This window comes from Anolis carolinensis, chromosome 4 (assembly GCF_035594765.1).
Source record: "Anolis carolinensis isolate JA03-04 chromosome 4, rAnoCar3.1.pri, whole genome shotgun sequence".
In the NCBI taxonomy this organism is placed as follows: domain Eukaryota; kingdom Metazoa; phylum Chordata; class Lepidosauria; order Squamata; family Dactyloidae; genus Anolis; species Anolis carolinensis.
The window spans coordinates 81385593-81404031 of NC_085844.1; the positions used below are offsets into that span (position 1 = coordinate 81385593).

At 38.3% G+C, this 18439-nt stretch overlaps 1 protein-coding gene across 1 annotated transcript in view; it reads left to right on the forward strand.

Annotated features, from left to right (window-relative positions):
- Positions 1–18439, forward strand: part of lamc1 (laminin subunit gamma 1) — a 156861-nt gene that overhangs the window by 100290 nt on the left and 38132 nt on the right. The window contains exons 5-13 of the mRNA XM_062980722.1: positions 1334–1522; positions 4109–4226; positions 4353–4451; positions 5434–5570; positions 7232–7354; positions 7481–7670; positions 8295–8407; positions 14083–14304; positions 14921–15109. Of these exons, the coding sequence (XP_062836792.1) occupies positions 1334–1522; positions 4109–4226; positions 4353–4451; positions 5434–5570; positions 7232–7354; positions 7481–7670; positions 8295–8407; positions 14083–14304; positions 14921–15109 (1380 nt within the window). The remainder of the gene's footprint in view (positions 1–1333; positions 1523–4108; positions 4227–4352; positions 4452–5433; positions 5571–7231; positions 7355–7480; positions 7671–8294; positions 8408–14082; positions 14305–14920; positions 15110–18439) is intronic.

Genomic DNA, 18439 nt, shown 5'->3' on the forward strand with positions numbered 1-18439 from the left:
TGCTTTTTTGGACCATAATATCCAGAATCTCCCAGCCAACGTATTGGTAGCTTTCCTAAGCATTTCATGACACTGGGAAGACATGAGGCTGAAATGTAGGCCTAACGGTTGGCTTGGGAGCTCAGCCCAGGCAAGGCTGTAGCCAAGGGGGGGGGGGGGGGATTTTCAGGTTAAAAAAAAAAAGACGGTTTACTCATGAATTTTAACTCATTAGCCAAATGCCCATGAGTGTCCACTGAAGTTTATTTGTCTTGAGTGTCTATTGAAGTTATCAATGGAGCCTGATTTCTAAATTATTTTGTGTTACGGAACTACTCTTTACGATTCGCTAAAAAAAAAGATTCAACCCCCCCCCCCCCCCCCAAATTTCTTTCTGGCTATGGCCCTGAGCCCAGGCTTTTATTTTGGTCACCATTCCCTCTTTCTTGGTCTCTCCCCCCCCCCCCCCCCCGCCCTCCTCCGCCCCCGCCAAGCTAACATTTAGGCAAAGGGCTCTCAATATAATTAGTAATATTAGTAATATTAATACCCTCCATCCTGCTGGTCTGAGAAACTTTATCAGAATTCTGGCTTATGCATCCAAAATGTTACTAAAAATGGGAGTTAATAACTTGAGGCATTCAAAGTTATTTTGCTTTGCTTTGCACATAGGTAAAGAGTGGTTGATTGAAGAGTTGTTTAGCTTTGCTTCAGCTCACATGGGAATTGGTGGGGGAAGCTATCCTATCAGTTCTTGCCTAGCTGAAAATAAATATATCCTTCTACCCCTATATAAACTACCAAAGTTTTCTGAAGTAGCTATAACTAAATGCTTACCTTCTGCAATACAAAAGCATTACTGATACTCTGTGGTATTTGTGGTGACCCCATAAACTACAAGAAAGGAAACCACAGTGTTCTGACTTAAAAAAATGCTGAACTCTAAAGGAGAATGATTGCTTGTTTTGTGTATAATACTGTATAGAATGAATCTTTGTTTTCTATATAGTTAAGGCATATATATATATCTATAGAATCTTTGTTTTCTATATAGTTAAGTTATAGTGAAGGAGCAAATTCTCACTTGTCATCTCTGAACATAAAGAATTAATTTTCTATGTTTCTGGTGCCTTTCTTTACCCACATCCTGACTTCTTTTCATTTTTGCCCCATTTATTTATTTGTCAATGGTCTGCATTTTTGGACTTAAAACTTTAGAGACTTGTTAGTGTTTGTTTCAGGACCTATTGCCTTGGAGGCTGATTTGGTGCTGAGTGGAAAAAAAATAGAAAGAATTTAAAGGAAATCTTCTTATTGCCTATTGAACAAATACATTTTTCTGCCTTGTATGTAGCCTGTAACTGCAATGGACGATCACAGGAGTGTTATTTTGATCCTGAGCTGTACCGTTCCACCGGTCATGGGGGCCACTGCACCGGCTGCTTTGGTAACACAGATGGACCAAACTGTCAAAGGTGCCGGGAGAATTTCTACCGTCTTGGCAGTGAAGAAGTGTGTCTACCATGCAATTGCAATCCTGTTGGTAAGTAGCAGGGATCCTGGGTGTTTTTTAGTTGTTAGGCGACATAGATGCCAGGTACAATATGGCATCATTCTCCTCCTCGTCATCATCATTTTAAAGGCAGAGATTGGGAATTGTCAGCATACCTGCAGCTTCTGTACAATGATGATAATAAGTGTAATTAAAACAATAGTGTGTGTGATGTGATGTGAGCTGTAAGCAGGGTTCAGAATTATTGAATTATAAAATAACTATTGGTAGTAATGGAAAAAAGGAAATTTAAGTTCTGGCCATCAAGAGTAATAGTTTCTTTCCTTTCAAATGCTTTTTTAAAGACATTTTACGGACATTTCAAAAGAGAGAAAAAATTGGAAGGTTTCATGCCATTCTTTTGTTAATCCTAAAGGGTTTCCCCCTCTCCATCTGGGAAATTATATAAAACATAATCAGTGCAAGAAGTAGTGCAAGTTATCTTTAAAGTAATGATAATAGGTTATCTGTCGAACACAGCAATGAGTAATTGGAACAAATTACATTTTAACTAATTGTCCAAGCTTTGTTCTTAGGTCATTATTATTAAAAGTAGGAGCAAAATGGCTCTGAACATAATAGATGTGGTATGTATGGAAAAGAGATTTAACAGGGCTAGATCACCTAGTGTAAGGGGCAGGGGTTACCATATTTTGAAAGCTATGGCACTGACAGTTTAAACCTTTTACTGATCCTGTGTTTGTCATACAGGGCAGGTGTATCCCTTCTGTGTTGTTTCCTAAATTATTTTGTCTTCTAGAAATGTGGCAAGTAGATAAAGTTGGGTATTAACTCAGTTTGCATTTGTGTAGGGGAGGGAGAGAGTAAGAAAGTTTGTGTATATGAATCTGTGAACTTTAACACAAAATAGTCATGGTTTTTGACAACCAAGTCCAGAGTATAATTTCTGTTTCGCAATTGAGGTATCCAAACTTAGAAAGCCATCTAAATTTTGAGCTGTTTCTCTACCAGAGTAGGGGTGTGATAAGACTCCTGTTTTTCCTTTATGTCTGGTTTTGAACAATGTAACGTGAAGGCTGATAGCTCAGTAATTCAAAGGCAAATATAGAAGACCTGATAAAGAGGATTAAAATCTTGCAGTATATTCCATGGCACACAGCCAACCAGAACATATTTAAAGTGTGTGTGTGCATGTGGATATAAGGTGGTATTTTTGTCTGAGTAATTGTTTCAAAATAATTATAGGCCAGACAGAAGAATGCTGACTTTATATGGTAAAGGCTTTTGTGAGGTCTTTGTTGCTAAATGCTTCTGTTTTGTTTAATCCTTCTTCAAACTGTGGGTTTTTTTTCTTTTGTTTAGCTTGAAGGTGAGGATGCTGCTGTTTCTAGTAAAATGGTGTCCCTTATATAAAATGGCAGAAAACAGGCTTGGTTTAAAAAAAAAAAAACCAAACATTTCAAGCCATAGATGGTTGAATCCATGCACACTGAATCCATGGGCGTAGAGAATTAACAGTACATTGGTTAACCTTTTATCAATTCATTGCTGTTTAAGACTATAGTATACCTGCATGTCTGCTTCAATTCTGCTGCTGCCTGGTTCCCAGTCATCAAACTGGAAATGAAAATGGTGTGGAGAAGACAATGGCATATGTCGCCACAGAGTGTACTGGCAGTCTACACTTTATTTAGTTATCAAGGTTCATAGAATCATAGAACTGGAAGAGACCATAGAATTGGAAGAGACTAGGTCCCTGCCATGCAGGAACACACAATCAAAGCACTCCCCAAAAAAGGCCATCCAGCCTCCAGAGAAGGAGACTGCACTATATTCTGAGACAGCATATTCCATTGTTGAATAGCTCTTACAATCAGGAAATGTGTTTGTTTGGATATAAAGCATTTTGTTACTTGAATGCCCATTTAAACTGTTGTGGTATAAAGCCAAGCTGCTACCTCAGTGAAAATGAAAGATTTTTATGCATTTCTTGGCTTCTGTAACCTTGTTGCCACATTTTATTGTCAAAGTTATAGCCCATAATAAGGTAATGGAGAGCAATTTTGAAGGTTATTGTGGGGAGGGGTTTGCTGCAGCCAAGCCTCAGCCTCCTGTGACTAAATTAAGAGTTGCTTTGTACAATTTCTGAAGAATAGCAAGGAAATCCATGCAACAAAATAGAAGGTGAACCAAAGAAAGTCAATACTGTGGTGGCTATCTTTTTGTGTCTTTGTTACTGCTGCCAACTGAAATGCAAAACAGGAAGACATTGGTGATAAAATGGAGTTTGAGAAGACTGGTAAGCACCCAGCAAATTGTTTAGATGTTTGTGGCATTTTTGTCAAAACCACTGTATCTGAGCACTTAAACATTGTATTAATGCAGCATGAATCAGCAACTGGCCTAAGTCTTGCAGCCTAAACTGGAAATGTTAAAGCTATTAACTTTGTGTATAAACCACATATTTGCACTTTTGACTTCAGATTGCTTAGTCTGAATTATCATGTTCATCCTGTAGAATTACAGAAATAATATATTATTGTGATCTTAACTGCAAAAGTTGCAGTTTTTTGAGCATATGTTTTGAACAGTATCAATTTCACTTTATTTTTACAGGCTCCCTCAGCACACAGTGTGACAACTATGGACGATGCAGTTGTAAAGCTGGTGTGATGGGTGACAAATGTGACAGATGTCAGCCTGGTTTCCATTCTCTCACAGAAGCTGGTTGCAGGTAAAAGCTAGGTGGCACAATGGGTCATAACGAAGGGAGAGCAGTGGTATCCAGTGTCAAATGTAGAGTCCTGAATTTAGATTTCTTTATTTTCCCAGTGATTCTGATTACATTTCTTTTCCACAGGCGGTGCTCCTGTGATCCTGCTGGCAGCACAGATGAGTGCAATATGGAAACGGGACGTTGCACTTGTAAGGACAGTGTGGAGGGGTTCAATTGTGAGAGGTAAGGTTGCCGTATTTCATGTCAGGTTTTCAAACATGGGAGCTTGGTTGATTTATAGACCCTTATTAACATTTTCCCATTGTTTCAAGGTGCATGGATCTACACAGATTGGACCAATACTATGTTATTATGAGAAAACGTGTTAAGATGAGAGATGGTGATTTATCCAAGGCCATCTAGTTGGTTGAGGACAAATCCCACTTTGGCCCCCTTCTCACAAACAGCTGATAAACTTGCTGATTTTTAATTGAACTAGATAACCCTGATAGAAGTTTTCATAAGAGACATTTGCCCAGTGTTGTGGGATACTGGTAGCAGAAATTTGGGACCCTGAAACAAAATACCATCTTGGTAATGTGGAGACATGGGCAAGAAACTTCCTGATGATTTGAGAGAAGGCTTCATTGCTGATAGCAGTCACAACATTTGCCTTGCTTTTGGTTTTGTTTTTTTGCCCAACTTAAAATTAGGCAAAGCAAGCACAGTATTTATTTTATTTTATTTTGATTATTTATATCCCGCCCTTTTCACCCGAGGGGGACTCAGGGCAGCTTACAAGTGGCAATTGATGCTGTTACACTGCTATACAATGAACTAAAACGTTAAAACAGTTAAAACAGTCATAAAATACAATATACAGAGTAATCAATGAGGAGCCATTTTAAGTAGGAATATGAATCCAGGTTTTCCTATAAAGTAAGTATCCATTGTCCATGTGCTGCACCTTGTGAACAGGACTTTTACTTTATGTTACTTCATTCTCAGAGCATCTTTTCAAGCACCTTTCTCTCCATGTATTGTTTTACATGGACAGAAAGAAACTAGTGTGGGGCTCTCTCCCATAATTGCCTAGTGTGGTTATATGATGTATTGTGGGTATTTCCTGTTTTTATGATACGAATATAGAAGTGCAGAGGCAGAAGAGGAATGTGCGAGAAAAATAATCTGGATTAGACATTTCAGTCTTCCCTTTCCTTTTTAGGTGTAAACCTGGCTTTTTCAACCTGGATTCCAGCAACCTTAGGGGATGTACTCCTTGCTTCTGTTTTGGGCATTCTTCTGTTTGTACAAATGCAAATGGATATAGCATCTACAGAATTACCTCAAGTTTCCAGATTGGTAAGATCAAGAATTTTTAATAAGACCTAAGGCATACCATCTATACCATAAAACATTACAATAATTTATCGACATTTAATGTCAATGCTAATGGTGTAACACACTTCATGTTCTGGTCATGCAAGTCAAGAAATTATAGGTATTTTAGGTATTGTAAATTGAGAAATGAAAGCAAAACAAGATTAGGATATGCAGAATTGAATCTACAGTAATAATTTCCAGTTAACTAAACTGGTTAAGCCCTTGGAAGGATATACCTTGTAAATATATGCCCTAATGAGATGTTCTTGGGGCTGGGGGGAAGTTATCATAAAATGGATGAAGTGTTGCAGTATTCTGGTTTTTGATTTAAGTTTCTGTAGTAGTATAGCTCAGGGTTCATTGGCATACATGTTGGATCATTCCCTGCTCCTGACAACTGTATTTGTTCCTCAGTGACACTTCCAAGTTTATTGAAAGCATAGTAACATTGAACATGGTCATATAACCCAGAAAATGCACAACAACCCAGTGATTCCGGCCATGAAAGCCTTCGACAACACATAGTAACATTTTAAAATATATTTTTGTATGAAAGAGAAGCAGTTAAGCTTTGCTTGTCTTTCCAATGTTCCTCTCATAAACTTCTAAGAAGAGGAAGCATTATCCGCCCAATGTTCTATGGAGAGGATCTGGTAGGAGCCATATTTTCTTTCTCAGACCTTCCCCAATCTAATTATAAATGTTATCACATGCAATTATACAGTCTCCATGTCACTTGAAAATGACTGCTGCTAGGTGGCAGCAAATGTTCTATAAAGGTGACCATTTATATGGGCATTAGATAATATTGGCTCCAAGAATTAGTATTTGGAGATGATAGCAGTTTGTGGAAATACAAAAACAATAGCTTTCTTGTTTCTGTTCTGTGTTGTGGTTCTAATTCCTGCATTATTATCTCCATTATATAAGCTATGGCTTCTTGGACTGAGAACAAGCATTGTGACTCCTTGACTTATGCATGATAATGCAAAAGTTATCCTAGATTTGGTATGCCAATGTTTTCATAACATTGGGATCGGGATACTAGTTTGCTTTCTGGTTATAAACCCACATTGTTGTTGCTGTTTGCTTGATTTTGATACTGCAGCTATTTTACAATTACTGTATAATATATTTGCAGATAATATAAGCATGGTTAACTTCAGATGATTAGCCTGCTGCTGTACACAGGTCATTTGCTTCGGCTTTGCAGAAAAGGATAAAACAAATTAAAAATTAAAACTCTGAGTGACAGCCAGACCTCAGGCTTTTGACTTGTTTGGGAACTAGGATGCCCACTCATAACTTGTCATCATGCTAAGATTCCCCATTCTGTTTTGTTTTTATCAGTCCATCAGAATGGAGGAACAAATTAGAGCAAGATGAGCTCTCTATGCACTACCATTACATCAATTTCCAGTAAACCCAAGTTAATGCAACAATCCTGGCTTATCATGGTACATGAGCCCTTACATTGTGGCTTAACCAATCAAGTCTAATACTTTCTAATTTTATAGATTTTACATGCTAGGTTGGCATGCAAATATATAAAATACTATTAGTGTTTTTTCACGCTGCATTGACAGTGAAGCAATTCATCCCCATCTTAAAATTGTTTTTTTTTCCCCTATGGTAATCAGGAGAAGAAGAGTGGCATGCAGAACAGCGAGATGGTTCTGAAATCTCTGTCCAGTGGATTTCTGAGACTCAGGAAATATCTGTAATCTCAGATACACCTTTTCCCATCTATTTCATTGCACCAGGTATGTTATGAGAATAGTTATTTTCATTCATGGGTGTTATCTATCTATCTATCTATCTATCTACTTGCAATTTAATTGTTTGCTTTTACAATTATTGGGGTATAAATTTTTGTTTTCTCCTTTCAGGCAAGTTCCTTGGAAATCAAATCTTGAGTTATGGTCAAAACCTGACATTCTCTTTTCGGATCGATAGGCGAGACACACGCCTTTCTGCTGAGGATATTATTCTTGAAGGTGCTGGACTGAGAGTATCAGTCCCTCTAATAGCTCAAGGCAACTCCTATCCCAGTGAGAACATAGTGAAGTACACTTTCAGGTAAGGAGGTGTATATGTGTGGGTTTGTTTGTTTGTTTGGTTTTTTTTTTTTTGAGAGGGATATATTGTTGGAGGAAAACACAAAATCAAACATCGTTTAACACAGAATCAATCAAAGCTGAACTTGCTGTGAACACACATGGTAACAGACTTTGAAACCCTTTACTGTTACTGATATTGCTTTCAGGAGTCAGGTAATGGACAGACTGTTTAGCCATTGCTGTGATACTTGTGGCTCAAGTAGCTTTTGGAAGATTTTTCTGAAAACCATGTCTAGGAAGCCTATAGCTCTACAAAGCAGTCTCTAGCAATAATAATCCCATTAAAAAATTGCCAGATTCCAGTATTTAGGCCAGGAAGGGAAAAGTTGGAACAGTGAAGAGAATGGTGATTGGGAAGTTGTTCCTTGGCTGGAGGGGGAGAGTGAGAGTGTGAGAAAACAGAAACAAGCATGATACAGACCCCTTCCCTGAACTCTGTCAGCAGGTGGTTCTACAACAGAATAAGATCAGATGTTTAAGCTATGTGTTATAGCACACTGGCATCAAAAGGTTACGTTCTGTACATGATAGTTGTAAAAGGAAATTCATTTGAAGTTTAAATGTGATATACTCTTCCCATTAGGCTCCATGAAGCAACAGATTATCCCTGGAGGCCTTCTCTTACCCCATTTGAGTTCCAGAAGCTGCTCCGCAATTTAACAGCTATCAAGATTCGTGGGACTTACAGTGAGAGGAGTAAGTTGATAATAATAGCTGAAACTGAATGAATAGCAAGTTAGAGCAGCCTTCCCTGTGCCCGTACTTAGATGATGAAACACTTTTCTCTGAGAAACTGAACCCTGCACCCAAATCTTATGACATTTCACTGGGGCAAAACATTTCTGCTTTAATAGTCTTTTTAATTTTTCAGATGGATTTTTTTTAAAAAATCTGATACTTCTGCCTTACCTGTGGAAATGCTTGATTTTTTATCCACGGCAATTCTGAAACTCTGTCCGTTGGTATTTTAAACCCGTCTGATGGAGCAGACTGAAACTGGATTTTAAATTTTGTGGTTGTTTTTAGATGGATCTTATATTTTTTGTTATATGATGTTTGACTTTGTTGTATGGTCTCTTTTTGGCAATTGAATGTATTGCCTTGTTGGAAACTGCCCTGAGTCCTCTAGGGGAGATGGGGAGGTATATAAATAAATTATTATTATTATTATTATTATTATTATTATTATTATTATTATTATTATTATCATCATCATCATCATCATCATCATCATCATCCTTGTTTAAAAAGCAGGTGCCATTGTATTTTGTAATTCATTGTAGTTATTCTCAGTTTTGGAATATAAGCACTAAAAGGGCAAGCTGAAAATGGCTTTGGGGTATTTTTTTAGCATGACATTCAAAAAAGGACCTTGCTTTGTCATTGCTTTTGCAAGCCAGGATTGTAAGTCATGTCCTGTGCTTGGTTAACAAATTCTGTCTTAAATTTGGGGAAAAAAACAGTTGAGGATTTTTGTTTCAGAAGACTGACCCCAAATCTGATGAGAGAGGGGCAAATTGGGAGCAAGCAAGCTATATGCCCCATCAAATTCAGTCTGAATTCTCTGGAATCCACCTCTTATTATTCCATTGATTACAATTACTTCAGTCTCTTTTTTGAAAAGCAGGAATCAGATACTCTTCTTTCCAGAATTTTGAGTGAAAGACATGCTACAGCAGATGGGTGGCATCAATATTATTGTAATTCAGAAATAGAATGGGATTGGAGGCAGGTATTAGGGGACAGATCCTGACTTGGAAACTATTCAACGTCACTCTATGTGAAGGATATTCTGGTGATATGTGAAAGAATAGTGTAAACACATCGTGGCATGAGTTTTGGGTGGACTACAGTGCTGATCAAACTAGCACTTTTATGTCACCTTTGGGTCCTTATAGAACTCCCTAAGGATTATCTCAGAGATCCTTATGGCAACCATGTAAAATAATAATACTATCCATATGTGGCCAGTGTGGTGTAGTAGTTTGTGTTAGAACTATGGCTCTGATGACCAAGGTTCAATACCCCACTTGACCATGGAAGCCCACTGGGTGACTTTGAACAAATCACACATTCTCAGCCTGAGAAAACCCTGTAATAGGTTCTCCTTCAGGAGATTAACATGGAGGTACGCAACTACAACAGTGCAATTTTTTGTGTGTCAAAAGCTAAGGTGTGAGATTAGTAACTTCCCTGTGGCCTCCTAATGGGTCCATGATGGGTGGGACTTGAATCAGTGACTCATATATTTCCTACAGATATTGGCTCTTTATTAAGGATACAGGAAGTATATATGGCTTATTAATTGAGAATGATCAGAAAGTTGTCCTCAATATCACATTAGTGTAATGCAGAATTCTTTATGCTAACTATGTCTAAAATGTATGGAATTTTGGACGGACTGGGAAGCTAAGTATATTGAAGAAAAATGTATTTACTGAAGGAGAAGTGATGGATAAAGATAGTGGTGTAATTAACATTCCTCTCATTGCTAACTTGAAGAAGTGTTAAGGGCTGAAGTTGGAGTCAGAGTTGCTACCCAAAAGGTAAATATTTTTACATCAACATACAACCCCATAAAATTACTGTATACATGAAGCAGAACCCTTCCTGAGAGCAATTACTCAGACATAGCTGTCAGAGACAAGATCAGGTGGAGGAGAAGCCAAGTGGAGGCCTGAACAGAATATTCCCCCCTTTTCTTGGATTACATGGGGTTTTTTTTCCTGGAAAGGCTTATTATATTAATAAATAATGGATTAAAAAGTCAAAGTCAGACCAAAAGTTCTGCTAGTCCATCTGCAAACAGCAGGAACAGTTCCACTTTATTTTCTAATGACATATGCAAACGTTGTTTGCAAATAAATGTTAAGGTATTATTAACTGCAGTCTTTACCCACACTGGATTTTTACAAGGAAGATGTTTGGCTTGTTGTCATCCCTGTATGTCTGTTAGCTTTCTCTATGCAAAAACACAATATTTGCCTGCTTTGGTATCTGGGAATTCCATGCAGACCTGTCTGCAGATATGACACTATTTCCCTACAAACCTGGTATGCTATTTAGTAATCCTCTTAAGAAGTATTCATCCTCTCCTATTTGTAGGCCAGTCTACTTCTCTGCACAGTATAGGCAAAGATAAAATACATATCATGTGAATGTTGACACAAGCCATGGCCAGGCTCAGAAAACAAACAGTGCAACAGATGTTTGAAATGGACTTGGAATTGTGAAAGAAATTGTTTTCCATATGATTATGGCTTCCTTCGGTATATTGTTAAGATTAAACAGTAGCTAACACAGTGGGAAGCAAAATACTGTGATCTTTAAAACAGATAGGGAGGGGAAGTACAATGTCTGACTCCCTGTCTCTAACTTCCCTGTGCCCTGATTTCATTTCTGAATTAACAATTCAGACATATGTGCAGGACACACATGACCTGAAGCACTTCACTTTTTAACAAAAAGGCAGAGTGGAAGACAATGGAGCACTCTAGAGAACAGAAACAACAGGACACTCAGGGGAAAACCTGCTAATCTGGCTGTTAAGAGTGTTGGACTGCAAAAAGGCCAGGGGAGGGGGAAATGGTTTGGAGTGAGAGGTGCCTTCAGTGTCCCTGTGGCCCAATTGCTCATCTTTCCCAGTCATCTCCTAATCAAGCTAAAATTCTGTTCTTAGAGCAGTTGGCAGGACGTAACCTTCTCCTGCTCTCCAGTGAGTCCCTTAAACAAACACTGGTCTCATGGATTGGCAACCTTTATGAGAGTGAATGCGTGGCACAATGGCTAAGTGTTGCTGAGAATCATCTAGCTGCAGTTATCTAGTGTACTGCAGCCATGTAAGATCAACATAAATGACTAAAGCAATATACTGTTTAGGAAGATACTGATTCTTGTAATTGTTAGCCAAGCTCAACGGGAAGAAGAATTGTTCTTACCTTAAATATTGTGATTTTTTAGATTTCTGAGTATAATATAGCAATTTGTAAGCCCTCCTATATGTGAGACAACCTTTTTGAAAAATTACATTCATATATAGCACATAGCATCAGTAATCGCATACCATCAATAAGGAATAACAAAACATCTTTATAAAACGTTTACAATTCAGTATTCACTGGATATACAGAAACTGTCACTGGATATTTTTTATCAATCATGAGTCATTTAAACCAAGTCATTATTGAATTTGGATGTAATACAGGATGAGCATCCTTTGGAATTCTGAAATGCAGAATACTCCAAAATCGTCCATATGAGTGCCTGAAATAGTCACACCTTTGCTTTCTGGTGGCTCAGTGTGTACAAAATTTGTTTCATGTACAAAATTATTTAAAATATTGTGGATAAAATTACATTCAGACTATGTGAATGAAACATAAATGAATTTTGTGCTTGGACTTGGGATTAATCTCCAAGATATCTCACTGTGTATACATATACAATTACTGGTATTCCAAAATCTGACAAAAAAAAAATCCAAAATTAAAAATACTTTTGGTCCCAAGCATTTTGGGCAAGTGTTAATACAACCTGTAACTTCTTAACATTCACCCTTAAGTTTGTCCAGCAGAGCATAACTCCTTGTTATGGTGATTTCCAATATGTTATGGAAAAGAGAGGAAAATAAGCTAGATATTAGTAGTTGACAACATTGAGGTGCATGAGGCAGACCTGATAGTTATAGGATAAGTGGTGCAGGTGACAATAGAATTTGCTCTGGCAGTTTGGAAATGAAATTTTAGAGGCTGATCATCACTCTTTCTGTCTCATCCCACACTTAACCTTCTAGGACAGTGATGGCGAACCTATGACACGCATGTCAGCACTGACACGCCTAGCCATTTTTGCTGACACATGGCCACATGCGGCTGCATCCAGAAGGAAATTTGGCCCAAGTTTGCCCAGGCCTCATGTAGATAGATGCGCTCTAAAAGGAAGGGGAGTCAGCAGCTGTCAGGCTCCACTGCCCTCCTTTCTGCCCTGAAGGCTCCACCTACTTCCTCCTCCTCTCCCCTCCCTCCCTCCCTCCTTCTCTCGGAGCACATGGGTTGCGCGCAGCTGTTGCTGTCACAGCAATACACATGCGCCAGGTGGCAGGGGCTGCTTTGCCTTGTGGGCCTATCAGCGAGCTTGCTTAGCAGTGTTCGGGCGCCAGTTGGCTGCCCGGGCTTTCACAAAGGGGTGGGGGGAGGGGGATCGGTGATTGTAGTGGCAATCAGTGGCGTTGCATTCCCTTAGATTCTAGGCAACAGTGGTGTCAGTAGGATCCTCTGTGTCACCCTCCCATGAATCACCTAATGGTAGTAAATAGTTTTTGGTTTATTAAATACAGTTATATGCAGTAGAGTCTCGCTTATCCAACCTTCGCTTATCCAGTGTTCTGTATTATCCAATGTGATTTCCCTTTTAGTAGTCAATGTTTTTGTAATCAATATTTTTAATACATTGCGATGTTTTGGTGCTAAATTCATAAATACAGTAAATTACTACATAATGTTACTGTGTATTGAATTGTTTTTTCTGTTGATTTGTTGTAAAACATGATGTTTTGGTGCTTAATTTGTAAAATCATAACGTAATTTGATGTTTAATAGGATTTTTCTTAATCCCTCCTTATTATCCAACATTTTTGCTTATCCAACATTCTGCTGGCCCGTTTATGTTGGATAAGTGAGACTCTACTGTATTACAATTATACATTTTTGATATTTAAACTATACATATTGCGAATTTATGGGTTTTTTTCTCAAAGTGACTCACCACCCAAGTCATGCTAGGTTTTTTGGCGAATTCTGACACACCAAGCGCAAAAGGTTGCCCATCACTGTTCTAGGAAAAAGTCTGGAGCCTAGAGAGGTGAGGTGAAACATATTGAAGAGTGAGATAATTGGAAATTATTAATACAATGTTCCCACACTTATCACGGGAATTAGGTTCCAGGACCACTCGCAGTAAGTGAAAATCCGCGAAGTAGGGACACTATATTTATTTTAATATTTATACATTATTTTAGTAGTTTTACACTATTTTAAGTCTCTATCAACCAATCGTGTATTGATAAATGGCCTCCTTCTCCTCTCATTGCCACTTGGGCTCCTTTTCTCTCCTTTCGGCTTCTTCCTCCTCCCTTCCTTAGGCTGTAAATTGTAATTTTTTTATGATTTATAATATTTTAGGGTTTATTGAAAAAACACGAAACAGTGAATCCGCAAAAAAGTGAACCACAAAGTACTGAGGAAACACAGCCCTGTGTGTATGGATTCTTTTGTGTTTAATTTTTATTTGATCAAAGCATTCTGCTCTCCCGATAATGTTATGAAGATTATTCTTCAACTTATTAATATGCATATATTCTACATTTCTTCCAGATGCTGGATATTTAGATGATGTCACTATTGTGAGTGCTCGGCCTGGGCCTGGAATCACAGCAACGTGGGTGGAAAGTTGTACTTGTCCTACAGGATATTTGGGGCAGTTCTGTGAACAATGTGCTGATGGCTACAGGAGAGAGACTCCCAGTCTAGGGCCTTACAGTCCATGTGTGCCATGTTTCTGCAATGGGCATAGTGAAACCTGCAACCCTGAAACTGGTAAGGAAGAAAGAGTGGTGCAGATTGTGTCAGATCTGTTTGAAACTGATTATTAAGTACCAAAATGTGATGTTTGTATGCCAGATCTCCTTGCATCTCTTACCATCACACAAGGCCTGCAGTAGATGTTGCAGCATTTCCCTTCTCTGTTACACTTGATAGCACCTATCCACAGCAGAAAACAAGTCAGTAGCTCCCTCTCCTGGCAACCTGCCACAGTGGCACAGAGAGGAGGGTGCTTGGTCTGGTCTCCATCATCCTCCTGGTCTAGATCTCTTCAACCCTAAAGAGGCTGAAGCCAAGCAACCAAGATTCCAGACACAAGATACATAGGACTTACCCATCCTGATAATTAATTATTTTTTTCATTAAATATATAGGTGCTCCCTGTCATCTAGTATCGTTTCTGAGAAATAAAAGTCATATGAAAAACAAAGAATATAACACATTAGGAAAGTTCTGCTCTCTCTCAGTACCCAAAGCATGTGTAATGTTTCTTGATTACACCACATGCTAACAATTATATTGGATCAGGAATGATTTCTGTAGAACAGTTGTGTCCACATGGCTGCATCATGCTGGGGAACAAACCTCTTCTTTTCCTCACCTAAACCAGGAGCCTGTAACTGCAGAGACAACACAGCAGGTCCTCATTGCGAGAAGTGCAGTGATGGCTATTATGGAGATGCAACTACAGGAACTTCTTCAGATTGCCAGCCGTGTCCATGTCCAGGAGGGTCAACTTGTGCCATCGTACCAAAAACGAAGGAGGTGGTGTGCACTAATTGCCCAGCTGGTACTACAGGTACGTTGCTTTAGGTGAAGTTGTTCTTGTGCACGGGCACGTGCCAGAGGGCAATTGTAAGGCATGGTAGGAGAATGAGGAGGAAATGACTGGACAATTCCCTAGGCAAGGGAGTCTTTGGCCCTTAAGTAAATAAATAAGCTCCTTTCCCAGAGGCCCAAGGCAGCGTAACTAGCAGAATGGATTGGCGAAATTCTGTAGCTCAAAACATCCAGAATCCAAATGTTTCTTATCCTTACTTAACACAATCCACTAGAATGATCTGGATGCTTTTATTAATTCCAATCTGCTCCTTCATTTTCTGTGTTAAAGTGCCCTTGGGTATCTGTTGACTACAAGAACCAGTAGTGCCATTTAAATGACCCAGCACTGCTTTAGGAACATGGTAGGGAAGTACCTATGGAAGCATTGGAAAATATTATGAAAAATATGAAATTGTCCCATTTGGTTGTTATCAGCAACAGCTTTAGAACCTGGCAAAAGAGCTTACATACAATCAGACTTCATATTTTCTGGCCTTTATGACTTCCTGGACAAAGGAGAAGGATTTGCCATTCTTGCTTCATGAATCATCCTAGGAGCCTCCAAATAATTGCACAACTTGGTCTGTGTCCATGAGACAACTTGTCAGAGTTGTGCAAGGAACACAGCATGGCATATCTGTATACTGGATTTATTACGGATGTATGCTTGTCATTTCTTTGTGTTTCTTAATCTGACTAGATATGGTACATACCTGCATTCCTATTAAAAGTTCAGTTTTTTAAAAAACATCTTTTCTTTTTTATTTCATTTGATGGATAAATGACAATTTTGATAACTAATTAGTTCAGTGTCTGTGAGGTTTTGTAGAAATTTGACAGTCTTAGAAATGAATATTGTGTCAGGAAACAGCTGAAGACTTGGATGTTTCGGTTGGCCTTCGGTTAGACAGTCACTGGATGATCAGCCTCAGATGACATTTGAATTCTATCCTGAATTTTATTAGGGCCTCATCACTTAAGTATTTTAACTTATTATGTTATTCCTATTTTGCTGCTGCAGTTCCTCCACTTATGCAGACAACAGAGCTGTACCTGGTTGACTGATATTTTAATTGTTGTAAACTCTTGTTTTTATTGTATTACTGTTTTATCTTTTGTATATTGAATTGTATTTATTCTGTGGTTTTTTGCTCAATTGTATTATTCGGGCTTTGCCCCATGTGAGCCGCCTCAAGTCCCCCCAGGGAGATGGTGGTGGGTCATAAATAAAGTATTATTATTATTATTATTATTATTATTATTATTATTATTATTATAAAAAGATAATGGGAAACTTCCCCTTCCCTTTGAAGATGGACTTTTTAAATCTGAACATTTCATGCTGTCCTTTTAATTTCTTTCTAAAACAAGTACTAAAACATAAGAAAACAAAAACATACCTTTGGTTGCATCTTGACACCACTTGAATTGTCTTGGTTCAGTGGTATGGAATCATGGGAACTATAATTTGGTGAGGCAGTAGCACCTTTGAGCAGAGAAGGCAAAAGACCTTATAAAATTACAAATCCCATGAATTCATACTATTGAGCCATAGCAATTCAAGTAGTGTCGGAGTGCATTCAGTCTACAGTGTGTAGATGCACCCTTCTACTGGTCCTTATTACTGTTGTAGTTTGTTTTATCTTGATCTTGTACACAATTTTCTGGATCTTGTACACAATTTTCTATTGATTGGACATTATCCAATTGTGGTTTTAAGAATCCTCTTCTTTGCACTTGTGTGTGTGTGTAAATTTCTGGATTATAACACTTAATCTTGGACTTTTGATCATAATTAGGTTCTCTTGTTCCTTTATGTTCACTTAGCTAAACCTTGCTTCAAGTTCTTCATTTCTGTCATACACTTTGATCTTCCCACACTTCTGATTTGCTTTGGATTAGTTAACATACATATTTTTCTTTTTTATCTTGCCTCCAACCAAATGTCCCTTATCTTTGGAATTTACTGTCAGGTATAGTCTGATAAGAACTATTAAAATGTGCATAAATTTAGTCTGTGATTCCATGCATTTTTGTCATGTCCTTGAGTTTGCTTGTCTGTTAACAATCTCTTAACTATTCTTTTTTATGTTTTAAGATTTTGAATGGTGTCTTAGAGTTTGTCTTCTTTTCCTATTTGGTTTTCCCTTTTCTTTTCATCTCTTCTCCATGTTGTTTTCATTACATCGTAATGGCACACAAACCCAATGCTGCCAACTTGGGGTGATTGACCTTGGCATCAGAGAGTTATAAGGATCCAGAGAACACTGAACCCAGCAAGTGATGGATCTGGAACAAACTTGGCACACAGACCAAAAATGGCCAACTTTAAATACTGTCAGGCTTTGCGGGTGATTGACCTTGGTACCAGAGAGTTATAGTTCACCGTTATCCAGATAACACTGGATCCAGCAGATGACGGATCTGGACCAAACTTGGCACACAGACCCAACATGGCCAACTGTGAATACTGGGGGAGTTTGGGGAGGACTGACCCAATATTTTGGGGAATTGTAGTTCACTCACATCCTAATGCATTTTCTAATGGGAGCATTCACAAAAAAACAAAAGCAAAGACTGGGTTTTTTTCCCTAAGAAATAACATAACATATGACCAAACCAAATTTACCTAATATCCAAAAACAAACAATGCCATTTTCAAATAACCTGGGCACTGTCAGGTACCCAAGCTAGTGCAACAATAAAATACAACAACATAAGATACATTCAATTACAATGAATTAATACATAAAAACATATAAAATCATAAAGCATGAACTCAGCAACAACAGATAACCAATAACCAATAGCCAAGCGCAATTGGCATTTTCAAAAATTAGAGGCAATCTTAGGTATAAGATTCACCGGGAGTAGTAACAGAAGTCATAGGTGGTGGGTTCATGAATGAGAGGAAGGAGGGAAAGGGTGGCTAGTTATTGTAAAACAATTTTGCTTTTCACTTGTATACAAAAGAGGAAACACTCTGACTCCAGGGGGGGAAAGGATGCAGATGTAATAAACAGGTGAGACAGCCAACAGCATGTTGCAGTTTATCCTTGTTCAAGGATCCAGCCAGCCATTTCTTCCCATCAGGGAGTCCACTCTTTTCTTCACTCTGCCTTATATGGCATTTTTCTTCTCCTACTGTTGTTTTACACTCTGGCTTCTTGATTATGCAATTACTCCATTTTAAAAGCTGCTTTTTCCTGCAAAAAAAAAAAAGAGGCTTTCCTGATAAGGCCAATATTTTCTTGTTCTTTTTCATAGTCTGTGTTTAGGCTACAAAGTTGTTACCCATTTCCAGAGT